Below are 21,838 nucleotides of genomic sequence, written 5' to 3' on the forward strand. Positions count from 1 at the left end.
TATATCAGCTTCTATTTTTACATTTACAGTTTTGTCACTATAAACAGAAATGATGAGTTCAGTTATCTTCCACAATATAATCAATAAGGTTTGCATAATGGTTTACAGTTTCTGATGGTGGAAGGGGGTTTGGGGGCTTGACTAAGATGTTTATGAGGTAGGATGTGAGAATATAGATGTATTAAATTATATGACCATCAGAAGTTGGCTGTTAGGAGAAATAAGAGATAGGCAATCCTATGCAAGACTCTCTGTTACTTCAGCAACAGGATAACTTTTAGCATCCCTAGTAGAGAAAACTCTGTTGCAGCCAGGCCACAGGGACCTTGGTGTTGTATTAATAGGTCCTTACTGTTGTCTCTTGATGAAAGCAGAGATAACACAGTTTCTTGGCGGTGGCAGCCTCAAGCCTGTATGTTTCCTGATGTTGGGCTGTGGAGCCACGCTTTGTTGAATAAGGAACCCCAGTGCAGGTTGGTTCTCTGCATGAGTGCAGAGTGGCTCTGCCCGAGTGCAGAGTGGCTCTGCCCTGGAACTCTGGGCCGCCAATGCAGGATGGGAAGGTGGGCTCTGCCTGAGAGGAATATTCTTTGTGTTCCTTATAGTTCCTTGGGCTGGCCAAATGAATGATCACTTAGTTTTTATGCCTCTGAAATGTCTAGTGTCTTAACACTTTGCTAGGTGGACATTAATTGCTAAGAAGAGCTTGCCTTATTTTTCTTAATTTCCAAACTTAAATGTTAATTTTGAAATGAATGTCATATTTTTATTTTTACCTCTACTATTTTTATTATTATTATTATGAGCCAACATTTTTTAAAGGCCCGTTTTATATTAAGACATTGCATTGTGCTTTGCACTATTGAAATACACTAAATCATTTAAACTGTGCAAGAAATGAATGATATTATTGTAACCATGTTACCATTGGGATACTCAGGCAAATAGAAATAAATTAATCTGACGAACCTCATGTATGAAGATTTATATATTTTGCAAGTAGTGAATTAATAACACATTTGCATATTTATTTTAATATTTTATCAATTATTGATAAATTGAGAGGCAACATTGAAGATAAAAAATTTGTCATCCTGAACAAAATCACCCTGTGAGCGCTTAGACTTAATTACATGATAATGACTGCTGGTTTTTATTACCAGTAATTTTTAAAAGTTTAAAGATTTTTAAAATAATATATAAAATTATACATATTTATGGAATACTCTGTTATGTTTTGATACATATATACATTGTGTGATATTCAAATCATGTCTATCTCTTTAAATGTTTGTCATCTCTTACTTTGTGAGCTGCAAACCCCTTCCACTATCCATTTATTTTCTGGAAAAAAGTGTGTTAGGATAACTGGGCAATTATACACTAATTCAGGAAAGAGTATGCATCATAATTTAATTGGTTCAGAACTGCTTGCCATCTAGGATCTAATAGTAAGACCATTCTGGAGGCTCTACTCTGGAAAAAAATAGAGCAGGACAAGAGAAACATAGTCATGCTTTTTCAGTAGAAGCTCAACTTACAGAGTTATTACCATATAACCTACTTCTGATGGAAGGAATGAAATGAGTAGAAGTGATTTGGGTGTTGGTTTCCTAATCCATATTTCATATTCAATCATTGTATTTATAAGAATTTCAAGGTTAATTCAGGTACAAATACAGACTATTTCAGAATTTGGTTGTTTTCAATTCAGTGAATAGCAACTAAAAAGTATTCAGAAGATATGTTTAGAATTTGGGCCAGTTTTCATTTGTTTTAGTAAATGAAACTTACTGATGAGTGTTCTTGAAACATAATAGTCACTTAATAAATTTTTATTCATTGTAAAAGATGACATGTATATAGAAGATTTTCAGAAAATAAAAATATGTAATTCAATTACACATTATTTATCTATTCCAGTAGAAATATAGTGAGATTTAATTATTATTTTAACTTTATATATCTTATTTCTAATGTAATCAAATAATTTTTATAAATTTATTTCCTTTTTTTAATATTTATTTTTTAGTTATAGTTGGACACAATACCTTTATTTTATTTATTTATTTTTATGTGGTGCTAAGGATCGAACTCAGGGCCTCATACGTCCTAGGTGAGCACTCTACCACTGAGCCACAAGCCGAGCCCTGTAAATTATTTTCTATTTGGGAATAATTTGTGAAGTAATTGTTTTCTTATTCTTTTTAATGATAGATAATCTCTTTTTTATTTACCTATTAAAGACATTTATAGTTTTCAGATATAATACTTTTTGGCTATATACATTGAAAATGTATTTTCTCATCTTGCTTTTTTATTTTCCTCACAGTATCTTCAGATAACTGGAAAAATCTTTATTCTCATATGGTTCTTACTTTTCATTATAAATTATACATTTTGAATGAACTATAGTCAGAAAGCATAATATATATAATTCTGATCCTTTTAAATTTGTTAAACTTGCTTTATGGTCATCATATAATCAGTTCTTACAAATGTTTCTGCATGCTTGAAAAGAATGTGTATTCTTTGTTGATTTATGTTTTCATCTTTGATTATTATTCAAGCAGTCTATTTTTCAAAAGTGCTGTAACCTTATTTTATTTATTCTGAGTCAGGTGTGTTGACTTCTCCACGATTGTTATAGATAGATCTATTTTTTCCTCATAGTTATCTCATTTTTGCTTAGTTTATGTATTTTGAAGCTATGATATTAAATGCATACAAGTTTAAAATTGTGAAATAAGATTTTTTTTAAACTACTACAAAGTGTTTGTCTTTATTTCTAATTGTTTCATGGTGGAGAACTGGTAAAAATTATCTAGTTCACCATTTCTGTATAAAATATTTACAAATGAACTCTGCTGGCCACATACTATTTATTCTCTCAGCTCACCAAGGAAAGAGTCAGGCAGAAGGCAGTTTTTGAAGTCTTGAGGTAAAACATGGCATACTGGGACAGCTGGATAGGACAACAACCCAGACTAAGTTGACAAAGAAAGATCCAAAGAGAGGTGGCATCTAAATTGTGTTTGGCAGTAAATAAGAGCCATGATTCAAAGGGGAGGGGTAGTGTTTCAGGCCAAGAGAGCAGAGGCAAGGGAGCAGGTGGAATGCTTAGGGCTTGTGAGGTCAGCTATTGAGCTTGTTAGGAAGCCAGGGGTGACAGGAAGGGGTTCCACATGATCAGAGACATTTCTAGTTGTTTGCTGTTTCAAAGCATTTAAAATTGTTTGTGATTATTTATAACAATAACATTGCAGCAAAGAATTTGGGCATTAAATTTTGTCCATAATAACTCTTCAGGACAAATTTCGTGAAGTAGAATTATTGCATCAAGGGGGCACAGATATTTTCATGCACAAAACAGGGGCATCTAAGTCAAGTGCATAGAAAACTTTTAGAAATCAATTACAGGGAGCCAAATGTTGAGGGGAGATTAAGAGGAAGAATGAGGGTTAAAAAAAAAAAAAAGATTGAAGGCTCTTGTGTGCATGGAGAATGCTAAGTGATTGGTAAGTAATCCAGTATGGGTTACCCAAGTACAAGGTGTCAGGAGTCGTGTTGATAGAGTGGACTTACGTGTAAACTTGGATTTTACTTGATTCCATCAAAGAGGTTTAGTTAATAAAATAATAAAAGGTCCTTTCCCCCTTTTCTTACCTTTTGAAGTTCATGGAATCCATTTGTACCATATTCCCCAAATCATTATTATGGTTATCTTTCATACACCAGAACTTATTTTCTTCCATCTCCCCAGGTGATTTTAGCATCTGGAACCTGTTCTGTTTCCCCTTCGTTACCCACCATCATGCTAAGTAATAGCAACTTTGCTTTACTTCTCTTTTATTCCTCCACAGCTAAATATCCTAGAATGGTACTTATTAAGTCTAAGGCCCAACTTCACCACCTAATAGCTATGTAATTTATGACAAGTTACTTAACCTCTCTTTGCCTCAGTTTCCTCATGAGAACCTCTACAATATTTATCAAAAGCCTGCAAGAATGAAATGAAATCATGTCTGCAAAAACATCTGGAACAGTTTTGCAGCGCAATGACAATTCTTTCCCCTCCCATTATGTGTATATAAATTCCTCCAGATTTTACATGTTTTTTTTTTGCTATGGTTTGGGGCAGCTGGGAGTAGCTTTATGTAGATAAACCAAGGACAGACTATCTTATCTGGAGCATCTTCTCTTAGAAGTGGCTACTCTCATTTAGGGGCAAAGTCCATGCTGAAGAAAGTGCCTCATCTTTCTTTGCTAAATCTGAGAATAACACTGAGGATCTCAGCCTTTAGTTTTCCATTTGTCAAGCTTTTACAAATTCAAGAAGCAGTGCATCTTGATGTTAGAATAGCTTTTATTTCCTCTTTTATCCTTGCCTGAATTCTACCCAGTCTCTATCCTCTGCTCCCCACCCCTATCTTAACAAAAAAGAATCCAAACTCTGGTTACTTCGGATACCAAAAGATCATGGCAGGCCGACTAATTTTGCCCAGGCTTTCTGCGAAACTCCACATGTGCTGCAGTTTTGGGTTGCATAATTGATTTAATCTCTGATTTTAGAGAAACGCTGAACTCTTTTTGTGGGACTCTGCATATATTTCTCTAGGGCAAAAACTGTCCTACTTTTTTTTCTCTCTGGTATCTGTTTAGTGCTAGGCCATTTTTTTTTTTTCCCTCAAGACTTTAAACTACCCTCCGTGAAATAAATGAAATCACAGTTGGAAAACAGCTTACTGGACAGACTTATAACCGCAAGATAAGAGCTGTGCCCTACACATTTGCTTAACATTCTCCTCCTCCCCTGCTTCCCTTCTTCCTGCTCTAGCACATCTTTGTTTGAGCTGAGAAGATACACTTGTTTTTCAAGTGGGGATGGGTATTACCTATACAGAGCAACAGTGGACCTTAGTGTCCTCTTGGAAATATACAGCCAGTGGGCTCTAATCCTCACTCTCTTGTGACCTGACTCTAGGCACATTCACTTGCCCCTCTGAGCCTTCCTGTCAACAATTCCTTTCAGAGTAGAGACTGTGAAGCTTGCAGTGTGCAGATGGGTATTTAGCAGGCTTCAAACTCACCTGGAGCCTTTTGTCTAACCAGTAACATACGAAATGCCAGTGGGGACAATGATTTTTATGCTATTTGAAAAACCACTAACCCAAAGGAAAACTGGGTAATTTTAAGTTTACCAGTTATTCATATGGTATCTGGCAATCTCACTTTTGGTTATGTTTTCAGGAAATTTCTGAACTGGAAAGTCTTGTTTGATAGCAGATAGTTTTTGTGAACTTGTTTGATTCACTATAGGGTTTGAGGACTACTTTTCTACCACTTATTTCTTAAATGATCAACTCTTTCTGATATTTTCTGTATTCTAAGATGTATTTTCAAAAGAATATATACTATATAGATCCTTATTCGCTAGCCCACTTCAGCAAATTCCCTGTACAATTTCATACTGTGAAAGTGACCAAATACCACTATTTGTAGCCATAGGCTTAGGTCAGCAGTGATTCTTATATGTTGCCTGAGTATCCTTGTCTCATGTCTTTATGTGTCTTTATGCTGCTAAAAGAATTTATAAAAATAGCACTTGCTTAATAAAACACAGGCAAACAGACCTTTGTTCAAACATAGTTGCTTACTAGTTGCCCCCATTTTAGACAAGTCCCTTAACCTATGAGCCTATTCATGTATGAAAATTTTAAAATTGGGCAAGAATCATCCTTCTTGGGTTTATGGTGAAGATTCAATACTAAATTGCATATCCAGGGATTTGTGAATCCCAGAGCCTTAGACAACATGTCAGCCAGGTTTTGCTGCAATAATTGTATGGAATAAGTAACCTCTAAATCTCAGTGGTTTGTAAAAGAAAGATATTTATGTTCAACTGGGTTGTCCTTGGCTCCAGCTTACATGTTCAATTGAGATTTGTTCTGTATGTGGTTTGAGAGCAGAGAGGTCATTGAAGGAATTCTCCTTTCCTGGCAGAGAAGGCCACTGTAAGAGATCTGATGAAAACCAGCCTGTCTCTATAAACATCATCTGAGAACTTATATCACTGTCACTTCCACCCAAATTGGGGCTAACTATTAGTAGGTCAGGATAGTGTACCCTGAACTAAGGAAGAAAGAATGGTGAATATTTGCTGAACAGTAATCTAGAGAAGTTAACTTGTACTCATTTCTTTCCCTGCTCTTATTCCATCTATGTGACTGTTAGTGCTTCTCTCTAAATTTCTCAGCAGCAACTTTGCATACTGTCTCAATTTCAAATTACTTTGAACGATATACTTTTCTTTGTAATCAGGTACTTTAGAAAATCCATTAGAAAGAGCCCAAAAGCTACTGATTCACCTTAGAGCCTCAGAAGGAATCTTTTGTGATCATTACAGTGGAATTCGTATTGACCCAGGAACAATTGGTGAGTATAAAATTGTTTTTATTAAAAATTAATTATTTGTGCACGTCTCTGTGTGTGTGTGTGTGTGTCTAACAGAGAAGTGACATTCATAAGACATCTACTAAATTCTGTGCATTTAGATGATTTGTATTTATTATTTCACTTACCAGTTCACCTGTGAACAGCACTTATTTTACAAATGTCAAAACTAAGACTCATCATGAACAATCTGCAGAAGGCTACACAGCCACAGCTTTGTAGTGTCAGAACTCAGAATTATGTTAATTATGTCCACATGGTAAAACATCACAGTATGAACTAATAATGTATAGTATCAACAATAAATACTATATGATTATTGGTACATTTAAAAACTTAAAGATACTTAGATTACTAAGAGACATTTACTGTTAACAGTTTCTTCACTTGACATTGCTGTGGTACCATATCCTATTTTAAAATTGTTCTGTATAAGAGCATAGAAACTGGGTCTGGACTTGTATAATCATGTCAGAACTTCAAAGCGACTCAGTCTTAAGGGATAAGAGGATGTTCATCAAATTTCAAGTATTTTTTTTTTTCATTGTCTCTGTTGGCATTACTAACTTCATAAGTAAAGAAGGATAGCTAGGTATCCCTCATACTTTCAAACACTGTATTTCTTCTAGTTATTTCCTTTCCCTCACTTATTGAACGGTTAAAATGAATCAGTTCACTGTTCTTTCATTATGTTTGTAAATACTATGCTGTCACATTGCTTAAATGTGTTTCTGCTATTGTCCAGGGTACTGATTTCACTGGCTCCTCCCCTACAGCATTGTTGTGTCATGTTTTCAAGTGAGTCTGCTAATGTTGGGGCAAAAGAGAAAAGACCATTCTGTATGAAGATTCTGAACACTATGAGATATTAATGTTAGGATAGCATGACATTTGTTAACTTAGTTCTAAGTTCTTAGTTCTAATCATTAGCATATAATACTTTGATAGTGTTTTTCAGTTTTCAAAGGATTTTCATACATACTATCTATTTATTTTATTTTTCCAATAACTTGAGGTTGAATCATTTTTGCACTTTTTCCATTTGACAAGCTAGAAGGATCCTAACAAGCTTGTTTGACTTCTCTTCTGGGGAGTGATCCCATTGTATCAAAATTTTAGTTAGGGGCATACATGGATGTATGTCCTGATCCCTGATCTAGCCATGTAGACAAATAAGTGTTTTTCAAATTTTCTGTGATTTTAAATTGAAATATAGAATGAAATATTTATTTTACTGCATGCTTAAATTTTTATAGTATCCTAAGTAAATGAAAGATTTTAATCCTTTAAAATCCTTTATAATCTCCTTGAAACAACTATGAAATGGTGTCGTTTTACAGTAAACCTTTGATGATTGGAAAAGACCAAGAAATCTGCTTTTCTGGTCAATTGAATTTTCTGGATAATTCAGATTTAAGGACATGACTGCTGTTTGTTATAAACGTTGTTGTTGGAAATCTCTGTAAATTACTTCAGAATTCTTCTGTGCCTAGTTTACTTGATCTAAGGTGAAAAAAGATTTTTTTAAATTAAATGATATCTTGGGGAAAATACTCATGAAACTAAATTATGAAAGGTTGGGTCAAGAACATGTCCTGAACATGGGATTATTTTTACACCCATTCATTCTATTTTTTTTTTCTTTTCTGGTACTGGGGATTAAACCCAGAGGCACATCCACTGATCCACATCCCAGCCCTTTTTTTAGTATATATTTTTGACATTGGGTCTCATTAAGTCATTTATGACTTCATTAATTAAGTAGTCAAGGCTGGCCTCAAACTTGGGATCCTCCTCCCTTTGCCTCTTGAAACACTGGGAATTCAGGTGTATGCCACTGTGTCTGGCTCATTAATTCTTATTTTAGTTTTGTCTTCTAATTTTTTTTTGAGTTACAATATGGGAAAAATTACAGATGTTAATATTAATAGTCAATTAAGTTCTAAAATGAGGATTTTATTTTTTTAGACCACAATGGATGAAAAGCCAAGGCATATTATGGGTTTCTTATTGGTATTTACTTTATTTGTAAATTTTTCTGCTGAACATTCTGAAATTTTTAGATTCTTAAAAGTTTAAATTTTTTAAAAAATTAAATTTAGATTTTAGATTAGTGGCTTGCAACCAAATGGGGTCCATTGGAGCATAGGAAAAAAATATGAAAGCTTCAAGTCAAATATGCATATGAACATGTTCACATATATGACTATTTATTTATCTAAAATAATGAATATTATCTAAGTTCATCTAAAAAGCTTACATATGTTTGGAGTACATGGTTATAATTTTTTCTTTTTACTTCTGGAGTTCATGGTCACAATATTTTTAGATCACTACAATATGAGTAAGTATGCTCAATATGGCTGAAAATGGCAAAGAAATATGTAAGAGGAAACACCTGAAGGAATAAAGTGAGGGTGCACCAAGCATGTTCCTGTAAGACTTTAATTTGTGAGGCTGAAATAAATTATAGTTTGAAACTAAAGGGCCTACAGAACTCTCCCTTGATATCTGTTAAAAGACAAAATATTAAGTCTAACCACTGAAAGCAAAGTTAATAGTACCAAAACCCTATTCTCAGGAAATAAAATTAGCTTTGCCTCTTGGAGAATCTAGTGTATAACATAAAACATTGAAAACCAGTTAACTTCCAACAGAATTGCAAATACTTTTAAGTTGTTTAATGGTGGAAAGCAATACCTCTCCAAATGTAACTAGTTAGCCATTATAGCAGTCTGTGTCCCAGACTTTAGGTATGTAGCATTCACTTCTTGATCAGTTTTGAGAAAATACGTATCACACCCATGTGAGGTATATTTGACTTACTGTAAAACACAGCACTGAAATATTCTATTTTCTGACAAGATGGACACCTTTATTTCTAGATTCTGTATCACATATTTCACACAATAGCCTCTGAAGTGAGTTTTACTTACTTGGTCATAATGATTCTGAAGGTTTTTCTCCTTTTTTACTTTCACTTCTTTTACTTTTCAGGGGTTTATGGAAAAGTTCAGCTTCACAGTGCTTATCCTAAAAAATCCTGGACACATCTTGGAGCAAATATTGCCTCAGGAAATGAAAGGTAAGGAATGATTAAATTAGATGCTTTTATTTTTTTTGGTTTAGTTTTTTTTTAATATATATTTTTAGTTGTTGATGGACCTTTATTTTATTTATTTAGATACAGTGCTGAGAATTGAACACAGTCCCTCACACATGGTAGGCAAAATGTTGACCCATAAATTAGCTATCACAGTTTACTCTGCCACTGAGCTACAACCCCAGCCCATTGGTTTAGTTTTTTTGTCTACTGGAGGTTTTGTTACAATGTGGAATTGAATTTTAGATTAGGCATAGTAATTCAAAATTGAATTAAATGGCAAAGTAAAGTGTTATAAGGTGCTTGAAAAACCTCCATACCATAATTAGGAGAACAGAACATGCAAAGAATGGAAGAAGAGCATAATTCATTCCAGGAGTGAATTCTAGATAATGCATATTTGTTATTGTCTACAAAAAGTATTTTTTTAATATCTTTATTTTATTTATTTATTTTTACGTGGTGCTGAGGATTGAACCCAGGGCCTTGCACGTGCTAGACAAGTACTCTACTGCTGAGCCATAACCCCAGCCCTGATAAAAAGTTTTTTAAAAAGGGAATTCCATGAGATAACAGATGAAGTGTGAGTTGAGATTACGATAGAACTGAAAAATCATCAGTTTCGGATACAGGCAGAAATCAGAGTGAGAATAAATAACAGTGAGAAATGGCATGAAATTTAATGGTTCAGCATAAAGAAAAATCACCACAGCTTTAAACTGAATATCAGGCAATATGAAGAACCAATTGATGCAAACCTACAAAGAGTTAGAAGACAATATCAGCAGATAAAAATGACAAAAGAGAAGGTACTAGATAGAGATCAGAAAAGCACTAAGACAAAGAGATTGAATTGGATTTAAATTAGGGGATAGGAATGAAATTCAAGAATTCTATAAAATATGATAAACACTGAAAATGATTTAATAGTGTAACTATGGTGCATTTAAACCCTTAAAACAAACACATTCTAATAATTGTTCTTATGAAAGAAACTGTTAATGCGTCAGTCAAGAAATCAAGATTCTGTTTATATAAAATATGGATGGAACCACAAGGTGCATGCGCACAGTACGGTAAGTTGGTACCCTGAAGTGGGGGTTGGCAAGGTGCAAAGTTCTGAGCAAGAGCTGATGTCGCTGTGTTGAGGCAAGAGACTGAATTTCTTCTTCTTCAGGGAAATATCAACTTTTTTATTTTTAAAGTCTTCTGACTGATTGATAAGGATCACCCACATTATTGAAGATAACTGTGTTAACATCTATGAAATATTAAATACACATCAACTGACTGTGTTAACCACATCTACAAAATATATTCACAGTAACACCTAGATAAGTGCTTGATGGTGTTAAATAGACTAACAATGTTGACCCATAAATTAGCTATTACGGTTCAAAATTCTCAAATAAAATCTGGGATGATAGCCTTGGAAAGAAGGGTGGAAATGGCACATGAGAGTGCCATAGGAAGTTTAAAAATAAGTTAATTAGTTCTATCTAGCAGAATTCAATATAAATAGATATTGTTATGATTTAGAAGTGAGTTATCTTCCAAAAGCCCATGTGTGAGACAATGCAAGAAAGCTTATAGGTGAAATGTTTGGGTTATGAGAGTCTTAACCTAATCAGTGCATTAATCTCCTGATAGGGATTAACTGGTTGGTAACTATGGAGAGATAGTGTGTGGCTGGAGGAGGTGATTCCCTGAGTACATGCCTTTGGGGTATATATTTTGTCCTTGCTGAGAAGAGCTCCTCTCTCTCTCTCTCTCTCTCTCTCTCTCTCTTTCTTTCTTTCTGCTTCTTGATTCCATGTTCTGAAATGATTTACCACCACTTACTTCTGCCATGATATTCTCAGTCACCTCCCACTCCAAGGAATGGAGTCAGCTGTCTATGGTCTGAGATCTTTGAAACTGTAAATTCCAAATAAACTTTTCCTCCTCTAATTGTTCTTGTCAGCTCTTTTGGTAGGTCACAGCAATGGAAAAGCAGACTAAAATACCTTCCAAATCACTGAAGGGATCAAGAAAAAAAGAAAACATAAATAAGTAGGAAAAGAGAAGAAAATGAATAGTAAGAGAACAAAACAACTAAAAGATATATAAAACAGAAGAAAGTAAGAATAAATCTTTGTAGTAGAAATAAAATATTGTTAAAATTACCCAATTTAGGAAAAATATGAGCTAAAAATAAAAATATTTTATTTTCTTTTTCCAGAGAAAAATTTCAAGCCAAACATAAAATATTTAAATATTGGATAAAAATGAATTATTTAATTTTAAAAAGAAAGTTCTCAAAATTATCAACAAAAGTGTAAAAGTCAAAATAAATGTCTCAAATTGTTCAAACAAGTGCATTTTGCATTAATAAACTTCAATTTCCATTGAGATATCAACAGGAAAGCTTTATACATGATTACATGATATAAAAATATATAAATGAAGTCTCTTAGAAATATAAAATGAAATTGACAGAAACCAAAATACAGCCAGGTGCAGTGGCCCACACCTGTAATCCCAGAGACTCAGGAGGCTGAGGGAGGAATATCACAAATTCAAAGCCAGCCTTAGCAATTTAGTGAGGCCCTAAGCAACTTATTGAGATCTCATATCAAAATAAAAAAAATAAAAATGGGCAGAAGCTCTGGCTCAACAGTTAAGCTTCCCTGGGTTCAATACCTGCTACCACAAAGCAAATAAACAAAAGTATAGTCATCTAAAAAAATTTACTTGCCCCTTTCACATTTATTTTGAAATGTTAATAATTTGACTAACATAAAGCCAATCTCATTTAAATATAAAATTCTTTAAACCAGAGTATACATTAATATTTAAAACCTTTATAAATTTTAATGCTAATAGGGTCTGATCACAATATAATGAATGCAGAGACAAAAACAAGATATAAACAAAGAACCTGAATTTCTTGCAACATAAAAAAAGGCAAAAATCATTTTTATCAAAGAGGTCATCAAACCATCATCAACAGAATATTTGGGAAATAACCAACAATAAGAGTACTACAAACCATTTGACCCAATCATCCCACTCCAATCATTCCACTCCTAGATTTATACCTAAAGGACTTAAAATCAGCATACTACAGTGATGCAGCCACATCAATGTTTATAGCAGGTCAATTCACAATAGCTTAGGTGCCCTTCAATGGATGAATGGATAAAGAAAATGTGATCTATCTATCTATCTATCTATCTATATCAAATAAAATTATATAATGGTATATATATTTATTTATAAATATATGTGTGTGTATATATATACATATATATGTATGTATGTGTGTGTGTGTGTGTATATATATATATATATATATATATATATATATATATATATATATAAATATTACTCACCCTTAAAGAAGAATGAAGTTATGGCATTTGCCAATAAAGGAATGAAAATGGAGAATATTATGCTAAGCAAAATAATCCAATCCCAAAGAAGCAAAGGCCAAATGCATTCTTCTCTGATATGCAGATGCTAATTCACAATGGTGGCCATGGGAAAATAGAGGTATTTTGGACTAGACAGAGGGGAGTGAAGGGAGTGAAGTAATGTATTTAGGAAAGTGGGCATAGGGGTAGGAATGATAGTGGAATGACTCAGACATTATTACCATAAGTGCATATGTGACTGCATGACCTCTGTAACTCTACATCACATACAACTAGATGAATGAAGTTATACTTCATTTGGGTATAATGTGTCAAAATGCATTCTACTGTCATGTATAATTAAATAGAACAAATAAACAATAAAACCCCAAGAATATAACGTGTGAAATATGATTGAACTTGACAGCAATTAGATGTTTCATGATTGAATGAGAAAAGAAAAATAAAGTGTTCATTTGAGAAATCAGAAATGAAACAACTAGTAAGTCTAATGAAATCAATCAATGCAAGGTAAAGGCAAAAATTGGCAAACTTATTAAAGTTTTAGCCACTGTATTCAGGCAAGAAAAATGGATTAAATTTAACTATTGACAACAATTCAAATGATTTTTTTGTATGGATTATAATGTATTTTGTCCTAGAAAACTAGAGAACCATCTGAAAACATATTAATTTTATTTAGCAAGCACATATCAATAGCCTTTTAATATATGAGCAATAAAATGTTAAATTATAGTGTAAAATTCAATTTAAAATATCTAGAAGGAAACTTTAGAAAACTTACAGGACCAATAAAAGGGAAGCTATATGACACTATTAAGAGGCATATAATGAGATAAATATGATGAAGCATAATATAAATTGAAAGATTCAAACTTTTAAAGATGTCAAATTTAATGCAACTTTAATCAAAAACCAAATATATGCATCAGAATCTGCTCATTAAAGTCTAAGTTACTTGGAATAATAAACATTTGAAAATTGCCAAACATTAGCAGTTTGTTTTTTAATATATGCCTTTAGTGTGAGGAAAGTAATGTGTTATTAGCACCCACATGGAAAATAATGTCTAGAAATATACCCATGCACATATTACTGTATTACTTGTAAATTGAATAAGTTAGCAATTTAGTTGAAAACATGCTGGAATATTTAGTAAATGCTAGGGAAAATATAAAATTAGATTTTCACTTTATACTTTACTCTTAAATTATAAATTATAAATGGATTACAAAATAAAATGTAAAAAAAATTAAAACCATAAAAATTATTTGAAGAAAATTAAGTGAATATTTGTAACTTAACCTAGGGGGGACTTTTCTAATAATAAAATTAAGGAAACAACCATAACAATAAGAAATAATAGATTTGATGACATAAAAAATTAAAATTTCTACATGTCAATTAAAAAATGTAAGGGCAAATTTTGAACTAGAAAACATTTGTAACATACAACAGTACAGATGGAAAAGTAATGTATTTAGAACTCATAAAAATAGTTTAAAAAGTGTGAACCAGAAACATAATCTCTAAAAGATTTGAATATGTGAACCATAAAAGAGTCCATGCATCTGACTAATCCACTTAGAAAAAAACATATCTTCTTCTCTACAATAAATGAAATAAATGTTAATTAGAATAGCAATTTAATGCATTTTAAAATTTTTAATTGGCAGATAAAGAGTAAATTTTGAGTTGACAAAGTGGAGAAAATAAAGGAATTTAATCAAAACTAATGTTTTTATTAGCCTAATTTTGTAAATAAAATATCTTTGTATATATGTATTTGGATAGAGAAATGTCTAGAAGGATATGCAGTACAGTAAGGCTCCCTGTGGGTGAGAGGATAGGTAGTGATTGCTTTGGTGTGCTTCTCTCTAGGTGCATATATTTTTTTTCCCATGGAATAGGTATTGCTTCTGTTGTTATTTCAGACTTTTTATTTGCACAACATGGTTTTCAAGGATGCATATATAGTGTCAAACTAATGGTCTGGAGATACAATAACAAGTAAAGACTGACAAGAACTCCATCCTCAGACATTAATCAAATAAATATCCAACAAATGTAAAAAATTATATATATGGTAAATGATGTAAAAGGAGGGGTTGATAGGATCCCAAGAATATGTGCATAGAAAAACTCAAGGCAGGGAAGGCAGTTAGAGAAGGCTTTCCCAAAGAGTGATTTCAGAGAGGGAAATTTAAAGACATAGGAGCTTTATTTAGGCAAGGTGGGGTGTATGTAGAAGAAGAGCTTTGGACAGTAGAAACCGTCAACACGCAGCCAATATCTGAGAAATACTTACTATATGCCAGGTCTGGTTTCAGAACTAGGATATAAAGGCAAAGTAGTAGGGATTGCTGTCTTCCAGGAGCTGACATCTCAGTGGGGAGAGAAACAACAAACAAGCAAACACAGAAATAAAGACATAATTGCAGAATATAAAATGTGCCAATAAGGAAATCAGTAGGGTGGTATGATAGAAAATGGCTAGGGTGGGGAATGTGACAGGGTAACCTTTTGGATTACCTATGTCTTTATGGGGAAGAAAAATTGGAGCTGAGATCTGATGGAAAACCAACTGTGTAATATGAGTGGGAAAGAATGCACTATGAAGAGAGACAGTATTCTCCCCACAGTGGCCTATGTGTAATGGAAGGGTCAGGAAAAAGGTCACTATCACCAGAACCCAGTGAGCAGAGGGTAGACTTGTATGATATGGCAAGTGCCCAGTTACATGGGACTTTGGGCATGAGACAGCAAAGGTGAAATTTCTTCATGGTTTTATGCAGTGGAATAATGGAATCTGGGTTGTTCTTAAGAAACAGGTCTGGCTTTGTAGATGATAGGTTGAGGTGACAAGAACAAATGTGCGGTGTTGAAACTGTGATATGAAACTTGATTCTCTACTTCTGCTGGTGCCTGGGGTCTGCGTAAGCTGATATCTCTATAACCAAGAATGCCTGTTGTAGTGTTAGCAGCTAATCACAGCAGGGGATGCCTGCTAGCATCAGCTCCCAGAGTAACAGCCAGCAACGCTGAGACCAGTTCTCCTCCACTACTATCCGGTGGTGAATTGCAGCTCTTAATGGGGGGCTATGCCTTCCAGTGTCTCAACAAACCCCAGCAACTCACTGCCAATTTCTTTCCAGTTCTTGTCTTGTAAACTCAAAGAAGGAAATCCACAGACAATAATAAAAGGCAAGAGTGAAAACAGAAGGGTTTATTCACGTGAGAAGACAAGAGACAGAATTCTCGCAGGGCAAGAAGGATCCTGTTAGCAGGTTGAAGCTGGGATGTGTTGGTCTAGGGGTTTATATAGCTCTTGGGCCAATACTGTTGGCCCATTTTTCTGCTGCTACAGGACCAAGGCTTGGATTCAACGTCATGAGACTAATTGAGGACAGAAACCATGGTGTCTAGGAAAGTAAAGGAGGCAGTGAAGATGAGGAGAAGAGACGATATGCTAATGACTGCATGTTGAGGTGAGGGAAGTGTGCTCTAGGTATTTTGATTATACAATCTGGTAGATGATGGAAACTTGCATGAAGATGAGAGGACTTGGGGGGGTGGGAAGGTTTTTCCCAGTTGAAGGTGGCTGGTACATGTTAATTTGGAGACAGCAGGCAGAAATGTCAAAAGGCAATTAGATTCATAACTTAGAAGTCAGGAAAATAGAAGGAAGTCCTCCTGGAAGTAGGTTATGTCAATAATCCAGAAGATAGAGGTAGAGTAAGGATTTGGAGCTTAAGAATAAGATTAGGGTCACTCTGACTTTTTAGAATTTGAGAGTAGAGGAATCAACATAGGAGATAATGGAGAAAGAGAGGCCTGAGAAGTGATTCTGTGGCAAGAAGGGACGGTGGAGAGAGTGCCAGCATGTTTGATATAGAAGGCTGGGGCTGAGCATTATAGGGTTTCAAGTAGTCATGGGGGTCAGAGCCATGGTTGGTAATATTACGAGGTTTGGTTTTTAATCTAAGAGCACTGTGATTCTGTCAGACTTTAAGGAGGCAGTGTAAGTGTGAAGTATTCCCTATGATTATATTTATAGGAGAGGTCTAAAGTAAATTCTGGGATGTCAATTAGGAGTCCAGAGCAAGAGCCGGGTAAGTGATGGTTGGAAACTGCAGGCCATGGAGATAAGTTGGAAGAATTATAAAATATAAAATATTTAAGATACTGAATTAGTCAGTCTCCAGAGAGGCAGACACAATAGGATAGACACACACACACACACACACACGAATGGGAATTTATTAGAGGAATTGGCTCATATAATCATGGAGACCAAGAAGTACCATGGATGTCATCTGGAAGTTAGAGAATCTGGAGGCTGGTCAGTGGGTCATCAGGAACCCTCACAACCTGGAATGCTTGTGTAACTCTCCATCCAGCACTTCAGTTCTGATAACCTGTGGGACCACTGGTATAAATGTTGGAGTTCAAAGGCTAAAGAACTTAGAGTTCTGATTTCAAGTGTAGGATAAGGAAGTTCCGACCCAGAAGAAAGAAAGAAAATCCATCTTTCTTCTACCTGATTTTATCCTGTCCCCTATCAATTGAATGGTACCTGCTCACTCCGAGGGCAGGTCTTTTCCCATCAGTCCACCGACTCACAGAAACATACATACTATCAGAAATAATGCTGTACCAGCTTTCTAGATAGCCCTTAACCCAATCAACTTGACTCCCAGGATTCACTGACACATCAGATGTGAGGGGCTTTCCTGTGTATCTGTGTGGACCCGTGGTAGCCTCATTCTCCAGAATAGGACTGAGTGTGGGGAAAAGTTTATGAATTCAGACATGGTCATGCTGAGTGTGAAGTGCCTTTCTGAACCCCAGAAGAATCTATGAAGTAGGCATTTCTAATAGGGATCAATAAGAAACTTTAATTATAATTAAAAGGTTAGCAAGTTGGAATTTGGCAGAAGCCATGTGAATGGATTTTTCTCATAGAATGTGTTAAAAACCTCATTCAGACTCTGAGCTACAGGCTATTTTGAAAGAAATTCAATTTTATTAATTAAAACTATCCATAGTTATTAACTAGCTACCATTTATTGAGTTCTTATCATGTAGGTTTGCTATATATCAGGCCTCTGCTAAGCATTTTACATGCATTATCTCATTTAAATCTCTCAGTACTGTAAGTAAGGTATTATCTGCATTTTATGGATGTGAAAATTGGGGCTGGAGAACTTAAAGAAATTTTCCAAGTTTGTAAAGCTAGAAGTTCCTGTAGCTGAATTTATCTCAGTTTGTCTGATTCTATTGCTTGTGTTCTATGTATTATAAATTAAAGATGAAATTTCTTAGTATCTGTTAGATGGAGGAGTGATTTAAAGAGATTATATGAATGAAATGTAATTAACATGATGTACTGGTTTTATGGATATTTTTCTTTATATATATATATATATATATATATATATATATATATATATAAATTTATATATATATATAAATTTAAGACTCAAAGGAAATTATAAAAATAATAGTTTCCATACACGCTTTTCTCAGTATTCCCTGATAATAACATCTTACATAGCTACAGAACATTACCAGATCCTGCAAGATGATATTGGCACAGTATTGACTGAACTAAAGACCCTGTTCAAGCCATTTCTTTAAGTATTGCCCTACAGTCTTAATGCTAAGTCAGTGTAATAAGCCAAATGTATTGTGGTAAGATCACATTTTATTTGGACCCCTTTACAAACTTCTACCGACAGACTTAAATATCTGAATTTATTTGTATATAAATAATTTATTTTATCAATAATATTTGTGTGAGAACTTCAGCATAAAGATTTCATGTTAGCTATAAACTTACATTCATTTTTTTTTGCACTACCAACAAAGTAAGCTTAGCAAAATATCATAAAGAAAAAAATGTTTTTCTTTTTGTCCTATGTTATTTACAAATTTATCTCTAAATTACTCTTATCATAGCTTATTTCTGTTGGTTTTGGGAAGACAGATGAATAAAACCGTTGGAATTTTTATGTACTGTAAGTAAATCAAAACAAATTATATAAAGATAAAGAACTTGCTTTTCACCCATTGCTCTGTTATGTATGTGTTTCACTTGGGCGTATTTGGGTAACCATGTGTTCTTTGAGATGAAATGGTGACTTTGTCAATTAATCTTATGAAAATATTTGTATTTTATTCTGACCTTTGGAAGATTTTTAAACAAAACAGAAACAGGGCCTGACTTGTGCTTGAATCTGATTTAAGCTATGCAAAAACTGACTGATAAGACATTGCAATAACATAGCAGTTTTTCAGGTGACACCAGATAGTGGCTTAGATAAGGGGTTAGTGATGGAGGAGGAAAGAAGTGATTAAATATATGTTGAAGACAGGCGCATCATTTACTGATGGATTGAATTTTGCATAAATGAGAAAAAGTAAAAGCATATTCTGAACCATTTTACCTGAGCAACTGGGTGAGGAGCAGTGTTACCTATAGGAAAACATGGAGAACCTTTTGCAAATTTTCTTTTTTCACCCCTGATTCCTTATTGCCCTTACCTTGTGGTAATAACTTGATCAATTTTACTCTCTTTATCCTCCCATCTTACCTCCACCTGGTTCCTTTCTTTTTCCCTATGGGTCTCCCTTCAGTTTTCATGATATTGTTTCCCCACTGCCCCTTTTCTTCCAATAGCTTCCACATATAAGACAAAATATAGGTCTTATCTTTCTTTCTAAGTCTGGTTTATTTTGCTTAATACTCTGCCCTCTATTTTCATCCATTTTCCTGCTAGTAACATGATTTTATTCTTCATGGATGAATAAAGCTCCAATGTGTATTGATACCACATTTTCTTTACCCATTCTTTTGTTGATGGACACCTAGGCTGATTCCAAAACTTGACTATTGTAAATTGTGCTTTGATAAATATGGCTATGCATGTATCTCTAAAGCATGCTGACTTTAATTCTTTTGTATAAGTATCAAAGAGTGGCATAGCTAGATCATATGGTAGTTCTGTTTTTAATTTTTGAGGAATCTCTGTATTGATTTCCATAAAGACTATACTAATTTACATTCCAACCAACAGTATATAAGAGTTCCTTTTCCACCCATATCCTCACCAACCTTTATTATTATTTGTATTCTTGATAGTTGCCATTCTGACTAGAGTGAGATGGAATCTCATTGTCATATTAATTTGTATTTTCCTGACAGTGAATGATGTTGAACATTTTTTTTCATATAATTGTTGGCCATTTGAAATTCTTTTGAGAATGTTAGTTCATTTGCCACTTTGTCAAATGGTGTGTGTGTGTGTGTGTGTGTGTGTGTGTGTGTGTGTGCATGCGTGAAACTTTTTTGATTTCTGGATCTTAATCCTCTGTCACAAGAGTAGTTGGCAAAGATGGTCTCCTTTTTCATAGGCTCTCCTTTCACATTGTCATTTACTTTGCTGTACAAAAGTTTTAAAATTTATGCTACCCTATTCATGGATTCTTGCTAGTAGTTCTTGAACTATAGATGTCCTATTTGGGAAGTTATTGCCTGTGCCTGTTTGTTGAAGTATTTTCCCTATCACATTTACCTTTAGAGAAAGAAAATTGATAAGGCATTATCCAGTATTTTTGTCCTATAGTGCTTTGTTTCTCAAGTGATATACTCATTTATTTAAATTTATTAACCAATAAGTTTAAAATGACATGTATTTATCATGTGTGAAATCATTTGGAAATATGTGTAAATTGTGGAATAGCTAAATTGAGCTAATTAACACATACATATGTACCTCATATATTTGATTTTTTTGTAAATGGTTAAAATATACTTTCCTAGCAATTTTTAAGATATAGTGATATATTGCTAATAACTGTAATCATCATGATATACAATAAATCTTTTCAACTTATTTTTTCCCCTCTAACTGAAATCTGTCTCTTTTGACAAGTATCACCTCAGTTCTCCAACCACCAGCCCCTGGTAATCAACCTTCTGTTCTTTGCATCCATGAGTTCAATATCCAGATTCCACACATAAGTGAGGTCAGGAGGCGTTTGTCATTCTGTACTTGTCTAATTTCACTTACATAATGTCATCTGGGTTAATCGATGTTGTTGAAAATGATGGAGCTTCCTTTATTTTTAAGACTAAATAGTACTCCTTTGTGTATGTGTACCACATTTTTTTTATTCACTCATCAATTTGTGAACACTTAGGCTATTTATATTTCTTGACTGTTTTGAATAAGCTGCTATGAACTTGACAGTGCAGAAGTCTCATGGGTACACTGATTCCATTTCGTTTGGATATGTACACAGAAGTAGTCGGCTGGGTCCTGTGGCAGTTCTACTTTTAATTTGATAAGGAACCTCCGTACCGGTTTCCGCAATGGCTGCACTTATTCATATTCCCATCAACAGTGTGCAAGTTTCCCTTTTCTTTGTGTCCCCATTGCACTTGTTATCTTCCATCTTTGGTATAATAACCATTCTAACAGGGGTGAGGTGTCTCAAGTGATTTATGAATTTAGTCTGTTATTTACAAGGAAATAACTCTGAGCTGAAGAGCAAATTAAGTTGTTCGATACCTCATCCTTTCCACTGACCTTGCCCTTAATTGAGCATCATATTAATAGTATCTCTTCCACAAGCTCCTGTGTCAAATTAGTGACATATTCTTTGGATGCATTGTGTTTAGAATATTTTTTTTTCCTCTTCTTGCTGCTACATTTATCACTTAAGCCCTACACATGTGGCTTTCTATAACAATTTTACTATTGGGCCTCTCTAAATACTTAGTAAATAAAATAAAGGTATCAGATGCAGTGCCCTCCCATCTCTTCTTTATCTGTACAAGTTTTGCTTATCCTTAAAGATT

The 21,838-nt window shown here is 34.0% G+C and overlaps 1 protein-coding gene across 1 annotated transcript in view; it reads left to right on the top strand.

Moving 5' to 3' along the window:
- The window catches only part of Pkhd1 (PKHD1 ciliary IPT domain containing fibrocystin/polyductin), a 429,388-nt gene that overhangs the window by 281,050 nt on the left and 126,500 nt on the right, over nucleotides 1-21,838 (top strand). The window contains exons 53-54 of the mRNA XM_076860094.2: nucleotides 6,322-6,435; nucleotides 9,451-9,538. Of these exons, the coding sequence (XP_076716209.2) occupies nucleotides 6,322-6,435; nucleotides 9,451-9,538 (202 nt within the window). The remainder of the gene's footprint in view (nucleotides 1-6,321; nucleotides 6,436-9,450; nucleotides 9,539-21,838) is intronic.

This window comes from Callospermophilus lateralis, chromosome 6, assembly GCF_048772815.1.
Source record: "Callospermophilus lateralis isolate mCalLat2 chromosome 6, mCalLat2.hap1, whole genome shotgun sequence".
NCBI lineage: Eukaryota > Metazoa > Chordata > Mammalia > Rodentia > Sciuridae > Callospermophilus > Callospermophilus lateralis.